The sequence below is a fragment of the Melanostigma gelatinosum genome (genome assembly GCF_949748355.1).
Source record: "Melanostigma gelatinosum genome assembly, chromosome: 1".
NCBI lineage: Eukaryota > Metazoa > Chordata > Actinopteri > Perciformes > Zoarcidae > Melanostigma > Melanostigma gelatinosum.
Window position 1 is genome coordinate 18,442,205 of NC_136634.1, and position 21,922 is coordinate 18,464,126.

At 44.0% G+C, this 21,922-nt stretch overlaps 2 protein-coding genes across 5 annotated transcripts; one reads left to right on the top strand and one right to left on the bottom strand.

The window, feature by feature from the left end:
* Positions 1-270: 270 nt before the first annotated feature.
* Positions 271-13,830, top strand: washc4 (WASH complex subunit 4). 2 transcript variants are annotated; one of them, XM_079269296.1, is made up of 33 exons: positions 271-403; positions 1,041-1,180; positions 1,292-1,345; positions 1,441-1,506; positions 2,310-2,355; positions 2,462-2,529; positions 3,171-3,253; positions 3,462-3,504; positions 3,601-3,704; positions 4,049-4,169; positions 4,364-4,487; positions 4,569-4,696; positions 4,781-4,941; positions 5,040-5,166; positions 5,452-5,577; positions 5,665-5,772; positions 5,852-5,998; positions 6,073-6,152; positions 7,126-7,231; positions 7,519-7,635; positions 7,759-7,927; positions 8,090-8,244; positions 8,357-8,431; positions 8,531-8,635; positions 8,752-8,886; positions 9,288-9,396; positions 9,493-9,559; positions 9,762-9,848; positions 11,108-11,255; positions 11,410-11,506; positions 11,605-11,801; positions 12,346-12,436; positions 12,735-13,830. In XM_079269296.1, the coding sequence occupies exons 1-33, from the start codon at positions 343-345 to the stop codon at positions 12,782-12,784; spliced, it is 3,495 nt and encodes a 1,164-aa protein (XP_079125422.1). In that variant the 5' UTR covers positions 271-342; the 3' UTR covers positions 12,785-13,830. The 2 variants fall into 2 exon arrangements, with proteins under 2 accessions (XP_079125422.1, XP_079125423.1); XM_079269297.1 differs by having other exon boundaries at positions 12,738-13,829.
* On the bottom strand, positions 13,828-21,094 carry cnot2 (CCR4-NOT transcription complex, subunit 2). Of its 3 annotated transcripts, none has more exons than XM_079269317.1 (15): positions 21,044-21,094; positions 19,822-19,950; positions 19,630-19,711; positions 19,286-19,436; positions 18,968-19,150; positions 18,765-18,844; positions 18,053-18,178; positions 17,705-17,829; positions 17,471-17,588; positions 16,951-17,107; positions 16,211-16,272; positions 15,878-15,927; positions 15,690-15,790; positions 15,323-15,467; positions 13,828-15,225 (listed from the first exon to the last, which is right to left on the bottom strand). In XM_079269317.1, exons 2-15 carry the CDS (start codon positions 19,936-19,938, stop codon positions 15,139-15,141), a joined length of 1,584 nt encoding a protein of 527 aa, XP_079125443.1. In that variant the 5' UTR covers positions 19,939-19,950; positions 21,044-21,094; the 3' UTR covers positions 13,828-15,138. The 3 variants fall into 3 exon arrangements, with proteins under 3 accessions (XP_079125443.1, XP_079125442.1, XP_079125444.1); XM_079269316.1 differs by having other exon boundaries at positions 19,630-19,732; XM_079269318.1 differs by lacking the exon at positions 18,053-18,178 and having other exon boundaries at positions 19,630-19,732.
* Positions 21,095-21,922: the final 828 nt, after the last annotated feature.

Below are 21,922 nucleotides of genomic sequence, written 5' to 3' on the forward strand. Positions count from 1 at the left end.
ATGTCTAGTGCATGCATATTCAAATGCAGTGGTATAAGACAGACAGCTATTTGTTAACAGCAGTCCAATGCTGGCCTGTGACCAAACTGTATTATAGTCCAGTTGTCATGGATGTTGTTGCATCACAAGTTTTGGTTATTTTTACAAAGACATATATAAAACCATCTATCCATCCATTCATATATCCAGCCAGAAAGTCACCGATCTGTCAATCAGCCTTCTATCTTACAAACTACATTTCCCATGAGCACTAGCGATCACTCACAAAATCATGAGACCAATCATGGGACCGTGTAACCCGCCTCTTTAACAGCAGTGTTTTGGGTCACCTATGCTGGCAGTATGGCGGTAGAAACCATCGCACCTGACTGGGAGTTTGACCGTTTTGACGACGGTTCCCAAAGTAAGTACAGTCCCGACCTGCAGTGAGACATAGCGACGTGCTTCACGACATTAGCATCCAGTGCTACGCTGCTAGCAGGCTGCCGTGTGTCACTAGGCGCCGTCTATTTGCTGGTACGGAACAAATCCGACTGTTACTTGCAAACAAATGCTCGTCATATGGACACAGCTAACATTATTTTACTTTGTTTTCTTCATGTGAACGTCCGGCGCACCCAGCCCCGTTGTAATGTAAAGGAGAACTTCGTGAAATGAAGCAACAGCAAAGTTGGCTGACGTTAATCACCGCCATCAGTCACATCGCTACAGCTGACCAGTTTGACAGCCGAACGACACTTTGGTAGAAGTGACAGCAGCTCAGAGTAATAACAGCTCACACAGCTGACTGTAACCACACAATCCTCTCATTAAAGCAAATGAAATAGACATTGGTAGTTAATATCCCCATGCACTCAGCAGAAACGGAATGGGGTTAGATATTTATTTTGTTTCTTTTTTTATAAACTATAGAGTACGACTCTCTATTTCTAAGATTTTAGCAAAAAAAGAAGACTGGTCCTGGCCCCGTTAACTAGCTCTTGACATCAGGGTCAGTGTTCATCTGCAGCATTTCTTTGATCAAACCCTCCACTCTGCAGAAATACACACAGAGGTTCAACTGAAGAACTACAGCAAGTTCCTGGAGGAGTACACCTCTCAGCTGAGGGGTATCGAGGAGGCTCTGGATGACTCCATCGGAGACGTGTGGGACTTCACATTGGACCCCATCGCCCTGAAGGTAAAATGCCAAACACTGGTGGCTGAACATCAACCTGTAAAGACTGACATTGTTCTTACACCATATACACGTTGTGCAACTTCCTTCCTAATACGTTCTGCTCTCTTTCAGCTTCTCCCATACGAGCAGTCGTCTTTATTGGAGTTAATTAAAACCGACAACAAGGTCGGTTAACGAAAGACAAAACACAATCTGTAATTTGAATTCTCCTGTTTTCCCTTTTTTTCCCCATCATGACTTTTATATTGTGTTGTGTGCAGGTTCTGAACAAAGTCATCACTGTTTATGCTGCTCTCTGTAGTGAAGTGAAGAAGCTCAAGTATGAGGTAAGCATGGTCAGAATAGTGCACTCTGAAGGATGTTGTGCGTATCCTTGAGGTCTAACAAATGTGATGAATGCATTTCCAGTATTTTAAAGCCAGCCATTGTTTACATCTATGTTTACTAGCTTGCAGTCCTCTTCTTCTGCCTACGCTGGCACATTGCTGCATATCTTGGCTTGTTCCCGCTACTTGTTGATCAGTGGAATAGTGTGACACCAATTGGTAGGACTGTGTGTCGAGATGAACAAAATAGGAACCTACTCCTAGAAAAACAGCTGCATGTCGCTGCTACGTCTAAATGAATGAATGAATGAATTTTATTTATATAGCGCTTTTCACAGACAGTAGTATCACAAAGTGCTTAACAGAGCAGACATTTAAAAGCATAAACAACACAATGTGACCCATGGGTCAATAAATAATCTACACAGAAAATAAAAACATAAAATAAAAAATAAAATAAAAACATATTTTAAGAGCAGGTCTAGGACATGGGTTTACTTTTACACAAACGCCAGCCTAAACAGGTGGGTTTTGAGCAGGCTTTTAAAAGTAGCCACAGTATCTGCGAGGCGCAGAGTTGCAGGCAGAGCATTCCAGAGCCTCGGGGCCACTGCCTCAAAGGCTCGGTCACCACGGCTCTTAAATCGTGTGCGTGGGACTGACAGAAGACCTAGAGCGTTTGACCTGAGAGTGCGGGCGAGTGAATAGGGGCGAAGAAGCTTTTCAGCATGACGAGTTGTGTGTGTTGTGCTGTGAGATGCAAATTCTGATTCCGTGTCCTGATTTTTTTTGTCCCCTTGCAGGCAGAAACCAAGTTCTACAATGGCTTATTGTACTATGGAGAGGGAGGTAATCTGTCACATTTACTCTCCTTCTTGGTTTGTCCTTAGTGGTACACGGTGATTCTCGACCAACTGATGAGAAATAAAGACGTGTATATGCGTTTGTGTTACAGTGTCTGACACCAGCGTTGTTGAAGGAGAGTCCCAGATTCAAATGGGCCGATTTATCTCATTCCTTCAGGTAGGCAATGGATAGTCGGAACATTCTTGTTAGAAAAATTCACTTGAGCCGATGTAAAAATCATAAATCACAGGACATTTATTCTTGCAAGAAGGAGACAGAGTTGATTAACATACAGAATATGCATCAAGGCTGCTCAGAGGTCTGTCTCCGAGCCTCTGATGTTTATACTAAGTAAACACATGCACTGGGCTGGCACGGGGTCATTTACGTCACAAACGCATGAATTGCGTTTCACACAGGCGTCTACGTAGAGTATCTGGAACATCACTTTAACAATTCCTTCCAGTACAAAGGTCACTTTCTCGTAAGGCATGGATGCAAATCAACCAGGCGTAGTAAGTATTGACGCCTCTACCGGTTTATTACGGCGTATTTCGAGTAAACAGCTTGAAGTGTTCTTTCGGCCGTCAACTGCTTCTTAATAGACTAAACATTTGCTGAGACTGGTGTTACAGAAAGTTCACACGAAACCATTTGAGGACACGGCTCTAAACACTTACAGAGGACACGTGCTAACGTCTAATGTATAACACTCACTAATTATTAAATGCGTAATAATTAGTCATTTCGATTTTTCCCCAACAATTCTGCATTTAGTTGAAATCACGATACCATCTTCTGTCTTTGCTCTCTGGCAGGAACTCTCCTGTTTTGTGTCGAGATGTTATGAAGTGGTGGTCAACATTGTTCATCAGCTGGCTGCCCTCTACAACAGCAACAAGTAATGTAGCACAATGAATACACAGTGAATGTGCTGTTCTCCTTGGATCGGCTCGAATACCTGTGTTGTCAAAAGAGCTTTTGTGCTCTTCATGCAGACAAAACAAACGTACAGACTGCATTTCCAGTTTAAGTACTTGTTGCATGTTTGTGTCTCTCTTACGACGTATAACAAAATGTACAACAGCGTTTCTCCTTTCATATCTCAGGGGTACGACAAAAATCATTGAGTCGTCAGGGGTCCATTTCCAGGTGGGTTTGAAGGATTTGGTTCATTTTAGTCTTCAAACGCTCTTCTTCGGCTCATCTATCTAAATATATTCATTTAGTTTTGTGTTCCCTCTGCAGACCGTGTACGAACACCTCGGGGAGTTGTTGGTGGTTCTGCTCACACTCGACGAGATAATGGAAAATCACGGCACACTGAAAGATCACTGGAAGATGTATAAAAGGTCAACACACACACACACACACTGCAACCAGTAAGATAAAGGAAAAGCTCAATTCCACCTCAAATGGTTTATAACAGTGGATTGAAACCATACGACCAAGAAAAAATGTCAAAAAATGTTTGATAAAAGAAAATACCTCCTACAAGTGTTCAACTTAACTACGGTATATGTACGTAAATCTGATCTAGAAGGATATGTTCTATTAAGCCCTACATTTCCTGCATTTATTTAACTAATTATATCTGTTGAAACCTGATGTTTTCTTATATATTTCAACATCAGTGCTTTAATATATAAGTCACGTACAGCCGATAGTCTTGTGTAATCGCTTTCTCTTACTGTAGGTTGTTGAAATCTGTGCACCATAACCCGGGGAAATTCTCCATTCCTAAAGAGAAGCTGAAACCATTTGAGAAGCTGCTGCTCAAGCTTGAGGGGCAGTTGCTGGATGGCATGATATTGCAGGTGACTGCACTTGTTTCGGGCTTTTATTCTGTTGTACAATTCATTTTCTGAGGTAGAAGTGTTTGCTGTAAAGTCAGAGTTTAGTCATGTGCCAATGTGCAAACGGAGATCAATTAGGTCATTTTAAGACTGAGTACTTGAGTGAATCTATTCTGAGCACCATTAACCTCCTGATGTTTACAACTGTGTGACAGGCCTGTGTGGAGCAGAGATTCGATGATCCCGGGGAAGGAGTAGCTGTCTCCAAAAACAGTGCCTTTGCCGAGGAGTTTGCCTTCAACATTCGCACCATATTCACCAATGTTGAGTCCAAAATTGGTCAGTTTCTCTCCTCGTGATCGACTGGTTGTCGCTCTTTGCTGCAACTTTAAATGATTAACGTCTCCGTGTCGTTTTCAGGTGAACCTTCAGAGATTGACCAGAGGGATAAGTATGCCAGCGTCTGTGGTCTATATGTGCTTCACTTTCACATCTTCAGGAGTGTCGACAAGAAGTTCTACAAGGCGCTGCTTGACATCTGTAAAAAGGTAGCTCTCGGCCCGCCCTCTTTTCTCTATCGGTGACTGGAAACCTCTCGATCACGTGGGTTTGTGTCTGCCTTTCTCCTCCAGGTTCCAGCTGTCACTCTGACTGCAAACATCATCTGGTTTCCCGACGCTTTCCTCATTGCTAAGGTCCCGGCCCCAGCGAAACTGATGGATAAGAAGAGTCTGCAGGCGATCAGAGCGCAAAGAGACACCTACCTGCAGCAAAGAGCTCAGACACTAACGAAGTCAGCGGGGCCGAAGATCAGTTGCGGTTACTTTGTTTCATTCAGAATTCGTTTTAGATTTGTAGAATCCGATGGCTTCCGTTGTCTCCTCTCTTCAGGGATGTGCAGTCCTACTACGTGTTTGTGACTTCCTGGATGATGAAGATGGAGTCCATCTTGTCCACGGAGCATAAGGGTGACAAGTTGGCAGAAGACCTGAACAGCAGGTGTAATGTGTTTGTACAGGTAAGATGTTGTCTCCTAACGAGGCTCAGCAGGACTACAGCCTAGGACATTGGACTACAAAGACCAGCTCATCACATAGCATTCACATTATCCAATACACCTTCAAATCCAATCGTAAATGCTCCCGAGATGCATTGATTATGCCATTTAAAACAGAAATACCTGTATTTGTTGAGTCTTTTCATGATAAACTGACCACATAAGATTATTTAGAAAGTGTTGTGCCGTTACATACAGGTTTGTTGAGGATATAACGTCTTTAATGACGGTTCCTGTTCCTCACAGGGCATCCTGTATGCATACAGCATCGGCACCATTATCAAAACCACGATGAACATGTACATGTCGATGCAGCGGCCCATGACCAAGACCTCCGTCAAAGCTCTGTGTCGACTCGTTGAATTGCTCAAGGTGTGTGTCTGTTTGTGTGTCTGTACTTTTCACCAGTGCATTGTCTGTGTTTGAGAATAAGGTCATGTGATGCGTCTCTCCCCTCAGGCTGTGGAGCACATGTTTTACAGGCGGTCCATGGTTGTAGCAGACTCCGTTTCTCACATCACTCAGCAGCTGCAGTCGCAGGCCCTCAACGCCATCGGCGTCGCCAAGGTAAACCCAAACGCACAAACTCTTTATTCACAGGAGGAGTTTATGGAGTTGTGACGCTGTGTGTTTTTATTCCCTGCAGAAAAGGGTGATCTCTGACAAGAAGTACAGCGAGCAGAGGCTGGACGTGCTGTCGTCCTTGGTTCTGGCAGAAAATGCCCTGAGTGGGCCGAGCACAAAGGAGCGACGCCTGGTGGTGTCTCTGGCACTGTGCGTCGGCACTCAGCTGGTACGTTGGGACAGGTTCGTCGTTGATCGGGACGCTTTCTCAGCTCGACACTGAAATCTCTCGCTGTCTTGTAGAAAACGTTCAAAGATGAGGAGCTGCTTCCGCTGCAGCTCGTGCTGAAGAAGCTGGATCTGATCAGTGAGCTGAGTGAGAGGTGGGCTTTCCTCTTCTTTTGATCATGTTGAACAAAATTCCCCAAGTGCTAATTTGCTACTCGGTGCGATCTGCCTTTGCGCCGTCTGCCAAGAGCTGGCAAAGTGATTAACCCTCCAGCTCAGACGCTGCTGCAACATCTGGTGTCATAGACAGCCAGTTGTGCTGTGTTTCTATGTCGATGATCGGTGGCTTGGACTTTAAAGTTGATTTAACCTCAATATCTAAAAGCTGGCTTCATACTTATTTGCTATCTGACTCGTGGTGAGATACCACAGGATTCTCACTAACCAGGAACTCAGTAACACCCACAGAGATGGAAGTTTCTTCAGTTCACGCAGGTTTATTTGCGTCACACAGAGTACAAGCAAACCGATCAGCTGTCCGGATTCAACTCTCCCCAACAAAGAAATGTAGCTTACTTTATAACCTCGCCCCCCCTATTCATGATCGCCCCCTCCTCTTACTCATCAGCTCTCAACTCTCCTCTGAACAGTCATTTCATCATGCATACAGTAGGGATTCATAACGGTTTTCAGATCCGGTTCCCTGGGGGGCGTTTTGGACATCTGGGCACATGAGATGTACTGTTGGTCGACTAATTAATCAATATCAGGAGAGACACCTGTCAGAGGATCCCACTGGTCCCTGTTCGTCGTCAGACTAACTCTCAACAGGAATGCAGTTAAATGTCCAGTGTCTGTGCATCTACTATGTATGGGCCTATGTGCTGTGTGGATTTAGCTCCGATCTGTCCCAGGCTTTGTCGCTGTCCCCCCCCCCCAAATCATCTTGACTCCACATTCATCACTTTGGCACGTGACTGTCGTCGGTTATCTCTTGAACCAAACATGTTGGACCAGAACTTTGTTGGCATTCTTGGCACAAAACCCTTTCATGTAAGCGATTTGATGTTTTCTGTGAGCTACTTGAAGAGTCTTCCGGCCTACGACTGTTCTCCCTTTATTCCACAGGGTCAAGCTGCAGTGTGACTGTAGTTTCCTGTACTGGCACCGAGCTGTGTTTCCCATCTACCTAGACGACGTATACGACTACGCCGTGGACGCAGCACGAATACACGTAAGCAGACGGGACTGATCGCACTCTTTCTCTCACCCTGTTTGAGAACATCGCAATCTCAATTTAAGGGTGTTGTGGCAGGAATGACGAGAGGAGACGTGGAATTGGAGTTGCAACCCAGCGTGAAGTATTGTAATGAAGAGTGAATATCTTCTCATCTGTATGAGCTGCTGTCTATCTGTTTAAAATTTGCTTTTAAATGTTGCCGGTTGCTCTTCTGCTTGTGTCTGATTGGCTGCTCCGGTGCTCTGCCTTCCTGGATGACGTCTGTGATTTTGCCGGAGCAGTACATGTTTAGTGCACTGAGGGACAGCGTGCCCTCCATGTTGTACGCCAAACACATGGAGTCATGTGACCAGCTACTGGAGAGCTACGACAAGGAGATCATGGACGTGTTCAACGAGGTGAGAACAGAGGAAAAAGGGCGTACAGGTGTCGGGGACATTTTGATTTCAATACTTTTGTACAAATCGAAGAGCTTTTGCAGTCGCATCCTTAACCTTCATGTGCATCTTGTTCTGTTGTAGCACCTGCTGGACAAGCTGTGTAAGGAGATAGAGAAGGACCTGCGTCTCTCCGTCCACACCCATCTGAAGCTGGACGACAGGAACCCGTTCAAAGTCGGCATGAAGGACCTGGCCCACTTCTTCTCCCTCAAACCCATCAGATTCTTCAACCGCTTCATCCTCATCAAAGGTGATGGAAACACTGTGTCCATACACGTACACGTGTGCGATGTCTCATGTGTGGTAGTACGAAGGGAAGCCGGCTCATGTCACGATAAGACGGTGTACTGTGAAATAAAAGATGACGCTGAAGGTGTAACTTAAAATACTCTTTGTTTTATTTGTCGTGCAGCCTACGTGACCCACTACCTGGATAAAACCTTCTACAACCTGACCACGGTCGCTCTCCATGACTGGGCCACCTACAGTGAGATGAGAAACCTCGCCACGCAGCGCTATGGGCTCACGATGACGGAGGCACACTTGCCCAGCCAGACCCTGGAGCAGGTCTGTGTGGTCGCACCGTACACCACATGACTGAAGGGGAGCTTTTGATCAAAGACGTGAAGGCGGTAGATGGTTGGTTATAACTGGAGCCCCCGGTGTGTTTCCTCATCAGGGTCTGGACGTTCTGGAGATCATGAGGAACATTCACGTTTTTGTCTCTCGCTACCTTTATAACCTCAACAACCAGGTAAGACCTGTCGCGTCCAAGCTCACCTTCCATCTCTTCAACCAAGCCGTTGTTTGTGCGTTTTTATACAGGTTTTTTTTTTTTGTTGCTTTCCGACAGATCTTCGTAGAGAAGGCCAGTAACAACAAGCACCTGAACACCATCAACATCCGTCACATCGCCAACTCCATCCGGACCCACGGCACAGGCATTATGAACACCACGGTGAGTCTACAGGGAAGGCAGCGGTGCGTGTTTTAGTCCAGTTTTTTTTCTTTCAGATCTGGGTGTATCGAGGCTTTTGCTGCACCTGTTTCACATCTTCTCTCTTCTTTCATCAGGTGAATTTCACATACCAGTTCCTGCGGAAGAAGTTTTACATCTTCAGTCAATTCATGTACGACGAACACATCAAGTCCAGACTCATCAAGGACATTCGCTTCTTCAGAGAAACAAAGGACCAGTCTGATCAGAAGGTAGGAAAGGCTGGGTGTCTGTCCAAATTCATTTTTACCAAACAAAGCACCGCGGACAGATGGGGAATATTGCTTTTCAGAAAATGTTGCGCTTTAGTTTGGTCTGGTGGTTTTAACACCAGTTGAGCCTTAACTGGTGAGAGCTGGAAACTGAAATCCAGTGTTTAAGATGAAATGGGCTTGTTAAGTTTTCATATTAACAGACGCAGACTTTCAGATAAGCCCGCCATGAGAACATTGGGCTTTTCTCGATTGTCTGTTCTTGGAGTCAGTAAACTGCCTAATCCTCCTGAAGTTTCCGTTTTTAAAAAATACTGCGTTTTCATATCACTTTGGTACAATAACATGGCTCCCTGCCACGAGCTCGTGTTCAGCTGTAGCGCTCCGTGTTTTTGTTGCAGTATCCATTCGAGCGAGCGGAGAAGTTTAACCGCGGCATCAGGAAGCTGGGCATCACTCCCGACGGCCAGAGCTACCTGGACCAGTTCAGACAGCTCATCAGCCAGATTGGTGAGAATAATCAGTTCTTGGCATTTCATCTTAGAAATGTTAACTGCAGGTTGCAGGCACATTTTAAACAAACACTGATTTGACCCTCTTTTGCAGGCAACGCCATGGGCTATGTGCGTATGATCCGCTCTGGAGGCCTCCACTGTTGCAGCAGTGCCATCAGGTAAAAGAGCGTTGCTCGACTGCAGGTTGTGTGTATTTTTGCTGTTAATATGAAGGGAGCAAGTCTCTGAAATGCCTGATTAACTGGATACATAATTATTGTTTTATGTAGATATTAGGTTAAATCCAATTACAGCTCATGTCCACTGAAGTGTTTTCCGTCGTATCTCACTGGTGTGGTTTAATGTCCGTGTCATCTCCAGGTTTGTGCCCGACCTGGAGGATATAGTCAACTTTGAGGAGCTGGTGAAAGAGGAGGGACTGTCAGAGGAGACCCAGAAAGCTGCGAGGTAGGGCAAATAGCAGCCCTGCACTTTATTTCTCCAAATGATCATTTGCATTTCGGGGATTTACTCTGGTGAATGTGGGACGGGGGTTACTTTAAGTCTCGCTCCAGTAGGTGTAACTGTAGACTTCAGATTGGGTTTACAGTTTTTCTCGATTGCTAAGACACATTTCTTGAAACGGTCCCCCATTCTCTCAAAACTGTAAACACAAAACCTCATCTTCAAGCACTATTTACAAAACCTCTGACTCCTCTTGCAAAATGAAACTTTCGCCTCAAAACAGTTTTACCTGTGCTCAAAATCAAACACTGCTCTCAAATCATAAACAAAGTGATCAAAATAATATACACTATCAAGCAGTCAGTAAACAATACACCAATAAATAGAAAACACATTGTTCAAAACATATAGTTCTCAGGGAGAAGTAGATTTTTAAGCTCAAAACAAATTTCACATGAACGAAAACATGTTCTATTACAGTCGCTCAAAATGTATCAGAAATGACTACTATGCTTTGCTCTTTGCAATTTATTTTGTTCTTCCTCCTCCTTGTACCCCTATTTTTACAGTACTGTACCCTGCATCTCACAAACGTGTCCGTTGTCTCTGTGATACTGTAATTCTTGTTCTTTGTTGATATGAACCTGCAACCAGTCAAAATCTATTGAGCAGTCAGTGCTGTTACTGTAACAAATAGAAAGCACGATGTCCTCTCACATTGTTTCTTCTATCCATTCTCAGACTTTCTCCTTCCCACCTTCAACCACCTGTTTGCTCTCTGAACCGGCTTATATTGGTTGTGTCACATCATTTGATACAAGTGAAATCAATTTTGAGTGATTGTGTTTAATCAATGACATGTGTTCTCTATTTGTATTTGATTGTTGCCACTTGTGTTTACCAGTATGGATGACATGTGCATTAGAGTGCAGAATGTGTTTTGAGACTGAGAATGTGTTTAGAGTTTTGCTGAAAAGTCTAAGTGAGATCTGCAAACATTTTTTACCATGTGACACAGTTTAAGGTATTGACAACAGACTGCACAATCAGCTAAATGAGTTCAGGCAACTGAGAACTTTGTTCAGCCAATGGGTTTTAGTGTTTTAGCAATTGAGAAAAACTGTAATATCTCTGTCGTCCAGATATTTTCAGTGTATTTCCATTTTTACTCCTGCAGAGGGCACCACAGCTATAACAACAATGGGAAAGGAAACATTAGCTTTTGTTTGCACGCTTCTTCTTAAATGTTGGGTCATTTCCAGTGTCCTAGATTCAGTGTTGGGAGATCTGACCAGCAACTCTGCCGAGGGCACGGAGTACTTCAAGATGCTGGTGGCGGTGTTTGCGCCTGAGTTTCGCAGTGCCAAGAATATGCACCTGAGGAACTTCTACATGATCGTACCCCCACTGGTCAGTGCCAAGACCTGTCATTTGCTTCCATGCTGCTACCCGTCACGCTCTTTTCTCTGTCCATTTGTCAAACAACTCTCTGTGCAGTGTTTATCTTCATCATCAGTCTATGCAGCACTTTCAGTCATTGATGCACAACTAATCTCGCCCATAGACGGTGAATTTTGTGGAGCATTCCATCAGCTGCAAAGAGAAACTCAACAAAAAGAACAAAACTGGAGCTGCGTTCACCGATGACGGCTTTGCTATGGGTGAGTACGTACTCCACGACATCGGCTCTACACTTCTTGCTTTTTTTGTCGTTTGACTAACCTACACTCCGTTGCCACTGTAACTCTCGCTCTCGCAGGTGTGGCGTACATCCTGAAGCTGCTGGACCAGTACCTGGAGTTTGACTCCCTGCACTGGTTCCAGGCCGTCAGAGATAAGTACAAGAAAGAGATGAAGGCTGTGGTGAAGGAGCAGAGCGTCCAGACTGCCAGCCAGGATGAAAAGTTGCTGCAAACGATGAACCTCACTCAGAAGAGGCTGGATGTCTACCTTCAGGTACAATCCCTGTTGGGTTGGAACCCCCTCTAACAGGAAGTGTAATGTAGCCATGGAGTCAGTGATTGGCAGCATTAAAAGTATGCTGGATTAACTATTGTCTGTTCCTGTTTGTAATGTAGCCATGAATGTACTCTCACTGACTTTAATAGTGAAGAAAAACTTTAAAAAGTGATGATTCTTAGGCAGCTTCTGACATTTTAAGAAGCGTCTTCACAAAACTCCTCCAGATAATGATATCCTCTGGATGAGGAAGTCAGATTGAATCTAAATAAGTGTTGTGTTTTCAGATCCGACAAAGAGGAAATACAAACGTTGCACATTGCAGCAATTAGCAGCTGATGGGTTTTTAAGTACCTTAATTGCCTCCATCAGCTGCTGGTCGTATTAATAAGCCGGCCCTACTACAATAACCAGCTTCCTCATGCTGTTAGAACCCCGCGGTGCACCTTTCCCTTTCACCTCGAGCAGCATCTTTGCCTCCGCATCTGACAACCTCTGATGTAAAACTATTGTTCACTCTGACCTCTTCCTTTCTCTTCAGGAGTTTGAGCTGCTCCACTTCTCGTTGAGCAGCGCGCGGATCTTCTTCAGAGCAGACAAGACTGCAGCCGAGGAGACTCGGGAGAAGAAAGGTTAGGTGGTGTTGTGATGATTAATGGAGTCTTTTAATTATGCAAAACCACTGGCACAGAGAGAGATAGTACTGTGATTAATGGAGGAGGAGGTCAGCGCGTCTTTAGATCTCAGAAATAACTCACTTGCCATTCATTATAAAGACAATATATTTATTTCATATTTTATTGCTGGTCAGCTATTTTCACTACTCTTTATCTGTCCAGCTCTGTCGTCCTTGTCGCCAGCTGTTGTTTCTGTACATGCATACTTGGCCAATAAAGCTGCTTCTGTCTCTGATTCTTGTCCCTGGCAAAGCAGGAGGTCCTCCAGATGTCTCAACCCTCACTGAACCCATCTCAAAGTGACCGTCGCTGTGAGAACAGCAGATCAGTGTTCATAACTCGAGGAATGTAAAGTGAGGCTCGCTCGAAGAGGAGATCTGATATCGTTTCTCTTTACATCCCAATGACAAAACAATCATCCTACGTTCGAGACTGAATGTGTACTTAAAGTGCTGCTGCAGGAAGTGTCTTCTTTTGTTTCCATTCTACAGAAACATAACACCTCTTTATAGTGTTTGCAACATCTAATGAATTCAATTTGAATTTGTAGCATTTACGCAAGCGACGGCAATTAGAAAGGGTCTGGTGGTGTAACGAGTGTAATGTAAAAGTCAATGCTGTCCTCCGCCACACCGCCTTTTAATACTTGTAGTCCAGATGCACTGGATTGGTTTCTCTCCAGCTGTGCGTCCTCTGCTCATCACAACTGACCGACTTCAGTCTGTGTTTTGATTTCAATACTTTGCTACATCTTTGTTTTTGTTTTTTTTCCGAATTGTGATTGTCTATGGCCTTTAATGGCAGCACTTAGAATTTTTTCAATGAATAATCTTTTCATGTTCATGTGCCATATTTGTCGACTGCTTTTTTTTTTTTTTTTTTGTCAATTGTATAAGTTGTGTATGTGCCTTCTAAACTGTTTCAACTTTAATTAAGAAATAATCCTGATCTGGAAGTGGAGCGTAGTACAAACGTGTCTTTATCTGCAGCACTGAAGATGTATCATTACTTCTGTATCTATCGTGTTACATGTGAAAATTTGTCCAGAATTTGGTCAAAATGACATTCCATGAATTGACTTGCTTGAAGATAAAGTTCTGTAAAGTCTTTGAAGACTAATAAATAATAAATCTTGCACTTTCAATAGAATTGAGTGTCTCCATCATGAGGTGTAATGAAATCCTTCAAACTGAAAATGAAGATACAAAAGGTTTTAAGGCACAGATTACATGTTCCAAATATTCTGTAAACATTTAACTAGTGTATCACACAACTATACATTTTGTTTAGTACATTGTAATTAGACAGGAGTGTACCTCAAAGAGCAATAAACACACAGGCAGTGGTTCAGGAAAGCCTTTTCTGCTTTAATACAAAGAAAAGAAGCTTTGAACTTCTGAAAATACAAGATTGGTCTGGATTCTTTTTCTCCTCGTGACAAATTTCCATTTGCTATGAAATGCTGCTGTTCACTGTTTCTCAAACAGCTTGAATTGAAGTACATCCCATAGTTTACGTTGGACTCCAAACTCTCTGATCTCAATATTTATTTCTTCTTTGTGGCCGAGTATCAGGCCTTTCCTCAAATAACATTTTAATTTTGTATTATTTTTGATGTAAGTGCCCGCAGTGCCATGTGACACCCTGTCCAGCAGATCCAGAACTGTCCTGTTGCGTCCACATATTGCATCCATGCTCACCTCATAAAAACGAGGTAAAAGGCAGGGCAAGATTTCTTCCAAAATAGATGTCATATATATATATATATATATATACACACATACATATATATATATATATAGCAATCATATATACACATTCGTACATACATATACTAATTTGTGATGCAAAGAAACAAAAAATGTACACATTTCTTACAAAATTGTAACAAAGACTGGAAATTGTTTTGTTTGCTCTGGAGCAACGTCGTGCCGCTGTTTAGCCTCTGCGAGGATTCGTCCACACTTGTGGAAACCAAAGGAATCTCCCAGATTTGTGTCCATGTTCAACCGGCACAGAACTCACAGAGGGAGAGAGAGCATGAGACAGAAATACAAAGATTGAAATAAATGTAAATGGGAGATATAAAAAATGAGATGAAAAGGGATGCATGTGGAAAAGTTGCATGAACCCCCCCGACCCATCACAAAAAAAAATATCAGGGAGTGTTCACATTAAAAAAAATCACAAACAAATTTTGTGTTCTTTTATTACTAAATATAGTGCAACAATAAACATTGCATTTCTTTCACACCTTCACTTGCGTCTGAAGATGCTAACTTTCCTCACCATTTTTTTTTTCCTGTTCGTAAACCTGGTTCTGTGACTGTCCTGTGCCACAGGGTCAGTCCTCCTTTCTAAAAGAAAACAAGCTTCAGATTCAGAGACGTAAACATAACACAGACCCTGCTCAAAACAAGTCCAAAAAAACAGGAGGAACATAAAGAATAAAAATAGAACAAGTGTTGGTGTTTTTGGGCAGCGTGAAATTTTGGAAAGGCGGGGGCAGTTTTGATGATGGTGGCGCCGACGACCCCCCACAGTCAGATAGCCAAATCCTCGAGGAATAAAAACCGAGCCGCGTCAACCACAGCGCCCCTCCTGGACAACAGCGGTGTGTGCAGGAACCGGTGCCGGCCCTCTGGACTGGTCGGGCCTTAGAAGGCCTGCTGGGCTGGGTTGTAGTTGAATGTTGTTGGCACGTGAGGCCTCTCTTCAAGCTTATCATACTCCAGATGAAATTCCTGTGAGATGCAAACAATATTTTAACATGACAGAAAAAGCTGTAATCCACAACAGGAGTTATGCTATTTCGCCAGGTTGTGAAAGACAAAGTCCTACCTTGGCTACTTTCCTCCAGTTAAGACAGTCAAAAAAGTAGTAGGTTCCCCTCTCGTAGGTGTTGGTCTTCAGTGTCGGCTCCATGCCAGGCGCCCTCGTTATCCAAACCCGCTCCTCTTTGTGGTACCTCCAGTCCCGGTTGAAGCTGGAGAGTGACGTTATGGACGAGGAACGAGACAAAAGGGAAGAAACCAAGTGACTGGCCTGAAAATACACCCCAATTCTCCCTCTAAAGATCGGAAGAGCTACAGGCAACCTTCCGCACGCTTAAATGATGATTTGTAGAACTTTAAATCACATTCAAAAGCTGTCAACAATGTCCAGACGGAGAAAAGCAAACATGATCAAACTGTTGTTAGGTACTCACAGCTCTACTGCTGCCAGAAGCTGTAGCAGGTCTCCACCGTTCATGTAGTACAGGTAGAACAACAGGTCTTCACCATATCGTGCCAGTTTAATTGCAGCCAGCTGGAGGCAGGACAGCGAAGAATAAAGAGAGTATTAGTTTTGTACATGTACAACCTGAAGACTGCAGCCAGTGAAGCCCAGCATTACCTTGTCCCTTATGTGGATGTTGGTCAAGTATTCAGACGGAACGTGGAAGTCTGAAAAAACAAGAAGGAGCAGGAGTGAGTGAAACATGAAATCCTAATTATGAGAAGACTTTTCTTAATTTACTGTCGTGCCAATGGAGAGATGTGAAGCTCAATGCTTTGAGAGACCAGCTCTCATTGCTTATTGAAGGGGTCCTCTCGTTGGTCCTCTAACAACCTGCCTGTCATTATAAAAGCGTCTTGGCTCGGGTTAAATCTTTCAGAAGCTTTTCCCGGATCACTAAAAGAAGCTTCTTCTAAATCCTCCGCCACATCACTCATGTGAAAGTCTTACCAATGTCCTGAGGTCGACATGGCGATGAGGCCCAAGGAGAGGCGAACTTGGGGTACAAGTTTCTGTCGGGAAAGAAAGTTGCAGTAAGTTCATCGCACGATGGACACGCAAACAGAGAGTAACAGCACAAACTAACAAAACACAAACTAGTGAGACCGAAGCATAGATGTTGAAAACGTTAACGAGCGAGAAACTTCACCACACGTGAGTCAGACGATTAAACTCACGGTTTGAGTGCTTTTAAAATCATCAAATCAAATCATGGATCTCACGAAACTAGTAGTTCTGTTGCATGATGGGAAGATATTTTTCATAAAGTTTGCAACTGGTATTTTAGCTGTTTGGCTAAAAGGTGTTGCGTATTGTTGTGTGAAACACTATTTGTTGGTACAGTTTGGCATCTTTAGGCTTCACTGCTAATTACAATATTGAAGGCAGAACCTGTTCGTGGTGTAAAAACAAAGACATTAAACTACATATTTGGTCCCTCAGTTTGGTTGTTTGGCTTCAAAGTCGTTGGATTATATGGGTAAAGTTTTCTCAAACTAAGATTGACTCAGCGAAAAGGAAAGCTGTGAGACCGGTAACCATCGTAATGGTCATGTAGCACTTCAATGGGCGACTTGAGTTTCATTACAGGACTAGTGATTCGCTGCTCGCATGATCATCTGTTGGACAAACGCACACTGGCTGATGAAGCTCTAAACGGTACTGTATTCAGGGTGGAGCGGCCGTCTTACTCTGGTGAGTTTAAGTTGAGTCCCAGTGTTGTGAGGTCACTTCCTAGCGCCAGGTGCACCATCCCCGGATCGGTCTCTGCTGCCCGGATAAATGTCAGCAGGCCGATCATGCCGAATTGGTCTGTCACCATTCCTGAGGGAATGTTCGTCACCCGACCTGCGGCGGCAGGATAATTCAGAGTTCAACAAACCGCTGACACGGGACTGTGAGCTACAGTTCATACTTACCGTCAATACATTACCTCCACATTTTTAAACCCACACTTTGTGCACGCATTGGAGAGCAAACCAAGCCAATTATTCCGTTAAAACACGTGATGGTCACAGACAGACTAATGGAAAGATGATGATGGTCCGTATCATACTGAACATATTCTTTTGGTTTCCTCACTGCAGCCTATCCAATCATTATCTAACCCCAAATGCAGGGTAGAGAGCCCAACTGCCTCACCCAAGTTGTGCGATTAAGAAGGGATGTCTCAGTGGAATTGGAGCGATACGATTGGCTGAGAGGTCTCACCATCGGGCAACACCTGGATCCCTTTCTTCTGGTTGTTGTTCTGTGCTGAGGTCGTCTTGTCTCCGGGGAACTTCGGCCCGTCTGCATTGGATGTGCTCTTGCTTGTGGAGTTCAAGTTCTGAAAGCAAAGAAAACCGGTTTAATACACAGAAGAGTAAAACAAGAAGGATGATCTTTCATGAGCCTCGACATCCGGTCAGATTGCGGAGTCCTCGGGGGGGCTCACACACTTACAGTTTTGCTGTCGTCGTTGTTCAACGTGGGATCCTTATAGTTTGGCCCGGGCAGTGCAGGGAAGTCCTCGTTATGGATGGAGAAATCCTGCGTCTGTTCAGTCGACGGCTTCGTCACCATGCCAACTTGATGATGATGATGATGAACATAGTGAAGTAGAGATTACAATTCCCCAAAGTGTAACGAGCAAAAAACAACACAACAAATAGATATCAAACCAAACGAAACCGTGGCTAATATTACGAACCCAATCAAGAGGCTGATGTTAATTTCCTGTCCTAGGGGGAACCTACTTCCTGTGTCTTAATGTGTGTAGAAATAGACACTTTCTACGGCCTAATGGCCTACCATAAGGAGCCCGTCCAGCCAGTGGGTTGAGCACCGGTGTTGGGTTTCCCGTCCCTTCTCTCCGACTCCTGTCTGCTAACGCAGGGAAGTCTGACAGATCCAGTCCCGTTACATTTTCACTCCCATCTGCAGTAATAGGAAGGGTAGGAACTTATAATATGTCGCGTCACCTTCAGCTCAATGTATCGGTGTAATAATGTGTTGATTACTAACTCGATGGTGTATTTGTGTCACTCTGTAACTGTGTGAATAAATGGCCCTCCCCTAAGTAGAAACTGCTGACCAAACACAACAGCTAATTTGAACAACAGTTACTCACCGTCTGTTTCAGCAGTCAGAGATAAATTGATCAGTTTCAGTTTTTCCAGAATTCATTTTACTTACAATTTTCTTTTACAAATCTTCACCAAAGAACACCCAGATCAGATTAAACTGATCTTCACTCTGACCGCATGTTGCCTGCGTCTAAAACTAGTGCCGCTTCCTGCTCCAAGAAGACACCGTTCACTGCATTGCACAGTGAGCGAGGTCTCTCTAGTCATGTCGGCAGCTACGTCTTAACAAGTGTGCAGCAAGGTATATTCAGGAAATGTAACTCTCACTGTGTTTCCTGGAGAATAGATTTGTTGTATTCCAAACAAACACTCCCGTGTTTTCTTTAACTTCAAACTAACGATCCCTTGATATACCCACCTGAGTTAAACACACTAACCTGTGCCATTGAAGATGTTGCTTGATAATGAGTTGTTCATCCCAAACGCCTGATTGCGATTCATACCAAACCCTGACATGCTGCACAGAAAAAAGAAAACCAAAACAGAAGATGAGACCAAAACTGAGCTTTTCCTTAAAAACATCTGTATCAGGAAGTGTAGAGGACACAAAGAACCGCAGAAGGACGAGTGAGTTTTGCACCTGTTTATGGTGAAGGGCTGGCGTGCTGGCTGCTGTTTGGGCATACAGATGATACTGGGCGAGCTGCGGTTGGGGCTGCCGAGCCCCGAGCTGCCCATACTATTGGTCCTGCCGCTCATCCCGATGCCTTGACCGACCTGAGAGTGGTTCAACATGTTCCTCGTGTTCATCGGCAACGTCCCCCTGTTAAAACATCATCAGGTCCGATTAAGCGCATTTTAATCTTTGCTCACGACACGTCATCTCTATTCCCAGGTATTTCTTATTTGCATGAACCACACAAGTATGCGTCTTAACTGAGTCTGCCTTCATTCCCACCTGCTTGGTGATGGAGGGGTATGGAGGGACATGGCGGGGACCCCCGTTGTAGGGGTGATATGACTTGGTAGTGCCTGCGTGCCTTGCGTTAGATTTCGATTTAACTGCGGCGTACTGTTCCCCATGCCCCTTACCGAGAAGCCGAGTGCACCTGCAGAAAGACATCGAAGAAAAACAAATACCGTCAGACAACAAGAGGAAGTCCATCTGAATAGCTGCAAAGCTCAACTGCACTCTAGTTCACACACCATCTACAGGCGGGATTTCTCTTTAACTCCAAATGTGCAACATGTGAGGAAACTGCTACGGGAGTGTGACTGCAGGATGATAAAGGAAACACTTACTTTGTGGGCCGTACAAACTTGCACCAAGCTGCGACAGCTGACCCGACGACGACGACGACGACGGCGAGGGAGACGACAGCATCTGAAGGAAAACATTTGAGGACTAGAAAGAGTAAGACGCCTAGAAAAATGCCTCCACTTGTGTTGCATGAAGAAATGACGGGAGTGTGCAGATATGTGGGCAAAACTCACATCTTTGTCCGACCGATGTGGGAACATCGACGGCTGGCTGTAGTACATGCTGTCATCGGTGAAGTCGTTATCGACTACCTCGACGAACTCTACAAATTTCTTTCTAGCACCAAACATGCCTTTTGTCACCTGGAGAAGAGAGAGAGAGAGAGCAGAGTTAAGGACGTGCAAGGGAAAGCAGGTAGCCAAATACCATCTCAGAGTGAAGTTCACGACTCTTATCATAAATAAATGAAGAGGCATCTTCAAAACCGTACGTTGAAAATATCCACACTAATCTGCCAAAGTGTTACCTTGAGTCGTTTCAATGTTGTACAACCACCCGTTACAGTATAATTGACAACACTGCATAACATGAATTAAGCATCCGATTGTTCCAGCACTTCCCTGACACTGAACAACCCTAATATTGAATCCACCTTCTAAACAGGACATGCTTTTCTATGATTGCACCGTTACATGAAATGGAAAGTTCTGGATGCATCATTTATTCTCGTTTGTTTGTAAATCACAATGAAATATTTGGCATCTTGGGGTTTTGAAATAAAGTTTTTGAAGTAGAGTCTATTTTGTAATGATGTACACGCATAGGGGACGAGCATGTTGAACTTCTCTAACAAAATAAACTATTTATCTTGTCCATAACATGTTTTACATAAATCACGTGACAGCGGAACTAACAGTTAACGTTCTCCCTGTTGAACTACCACGGGAGTTAGAAGGTCTTAAAGGCAGAATAGTAACCTAATTTGACACTGTTGAGAACATGAACATCAGCAATGCTAACATGCTAGTTAGCCACCACTAGTGTAGTTAGCTAGCGTTAGCAGGCTAACTGCTTACGATCAGTCTGTGTTAGCTTAGCTAGCACCAGTTCGCAAGCGGACTGCTTTAACCAGGAGCTAATTACCACAACATACCGAAACCTTCCAACTCAAACACAACCTGACTAAGCTACCGAGCAGCCGTCACTACACGGCAGTGATGTGGGCCCTCTCTGCCTCCATATATCCAGTCAGCTGTCCGTTTTCTCGGCTCAGTTTACGCTCCGTTTGCAGCAGTTAGCAGCAGCAGCAGCAGTGACAATCTGCTGCAGCTAAAGGCTAAAGATTCGCTCCGTATCGAAACGGAGGAAAACAGTGGCATAAATCGCTCGTACCGAAGGCTGAAATGTGAGCCGAAATGATTTAATATGACCCAGAAATAAGTAAAATATCCTCACCGCATCAATTTCCCTTCTCTACGTTAGATCCAAGATGGCTGTGTGTATTCTCAATCAAAGAGGGATAGCCTTTACCCTCTGACCTTACAACTTGCTGACCACTTCCGTACACACAACTGAACATGTCAGAAACAGAAAGTGTACTCCATCAGCCAGGGTGCGGAACAGTCACCAAAAAACACAGCGAAGAACAAAAAGTATGTACATTTTGAAGTGAATATTAATAAAGACACCACTGTCAAGCCGCTACCCCCCTCCTGTGATCATAAGGTGTCTTTGCATTATTAAAACACTGCTGTCTGTAGCTGCTGTCTGTAGCTGCAGTTACTACACCTACTGGTAGTAGGCACAACTAAAACACATGTCTGCTGATGTCTGATTTTAATAATGCTACCACACAGCAAATCTGGGGCCAAATAGTCTCCCAGCACAGAAAAAAATAATCAAATTGTTAGTTACTGATACACATGCCCTTTAATTACCACATTTGGATTGGAGTTACGACAGCATCTTCTCTGTTTGCGAATCAAGTAATATAGTGTAGCCTACTGCCATGGACAGGGTCTATAGTGGCAGTCACATGGTTCTACAGGGTTGTAGGCCTACTGTTGCCTGTTTGAGGCCCCCAGGCAGCGGATAAGGAGAAGGACAAGTGCTAAAAATGTTCTGTCAGTGAGTGAAAACAGACAAGGGGCAAACATTATCCCTTCTGATAAGGAAAATGAAATTCCTTCTCAGTTGTATAGTTGGAAAATAGCCCTAATGAAAGTATGCAAGATAGCATGGGCAATTCACACCTCAGACAGTTCAGGAGTACTTCCCCCAAGAAAGACAAATAGGAAATGATGTTCCGCTTTTAAAACAATACGGAAAACCAAA

Excerpts from the sequence above, each read along its gene's own strand:
- cnot2 (XM_079269316.1), bottom strand. The coding sequence starts at position 19,938 with ATGTTTGGTGCTAGAAAGAAATTTGTAGAGTTCGTCGAGGTAGTCGAT. Across the intron at positions 17,589-17,704 it reads ACAACGACGACAGCAAAACT|AACTTGAACTCCACAAGCAA; the intron begins GTAAGTGTGTGA and ends CTTTGCTTTCAG. Across the intron at positions 15,791-15,877 it reads ACATCCACATAAGGGACAAG|CTGGCTGCAATTAAACTGGC; the intron begins GTAATGCTGGGC and ends TCCTGCCTCCAG.
- washc4 (XM_079269296.1), top strand. The coding sequence starts at position 343 with ATGGCGGTAGAAACCATCGCACCTGACTGGGAGTTTGACCGTTTTGAC. Across the intron at positions 2,530-3,170 it reads GATTTATCTCATTCCTTCAG|GAACTCTCCTGTTTTGTGTC; the intron begins GTAGGCAATGGA and ends GCTCTCTGGCAG. Across the intron at positions 9,849-11,107 it reads GAGACCCAGAAAGCTGCGAG|TGTCCTAGATTCAGTGTTGG; the intron begins GTAGGGCAAATA and ends GGTCATTTCCAG.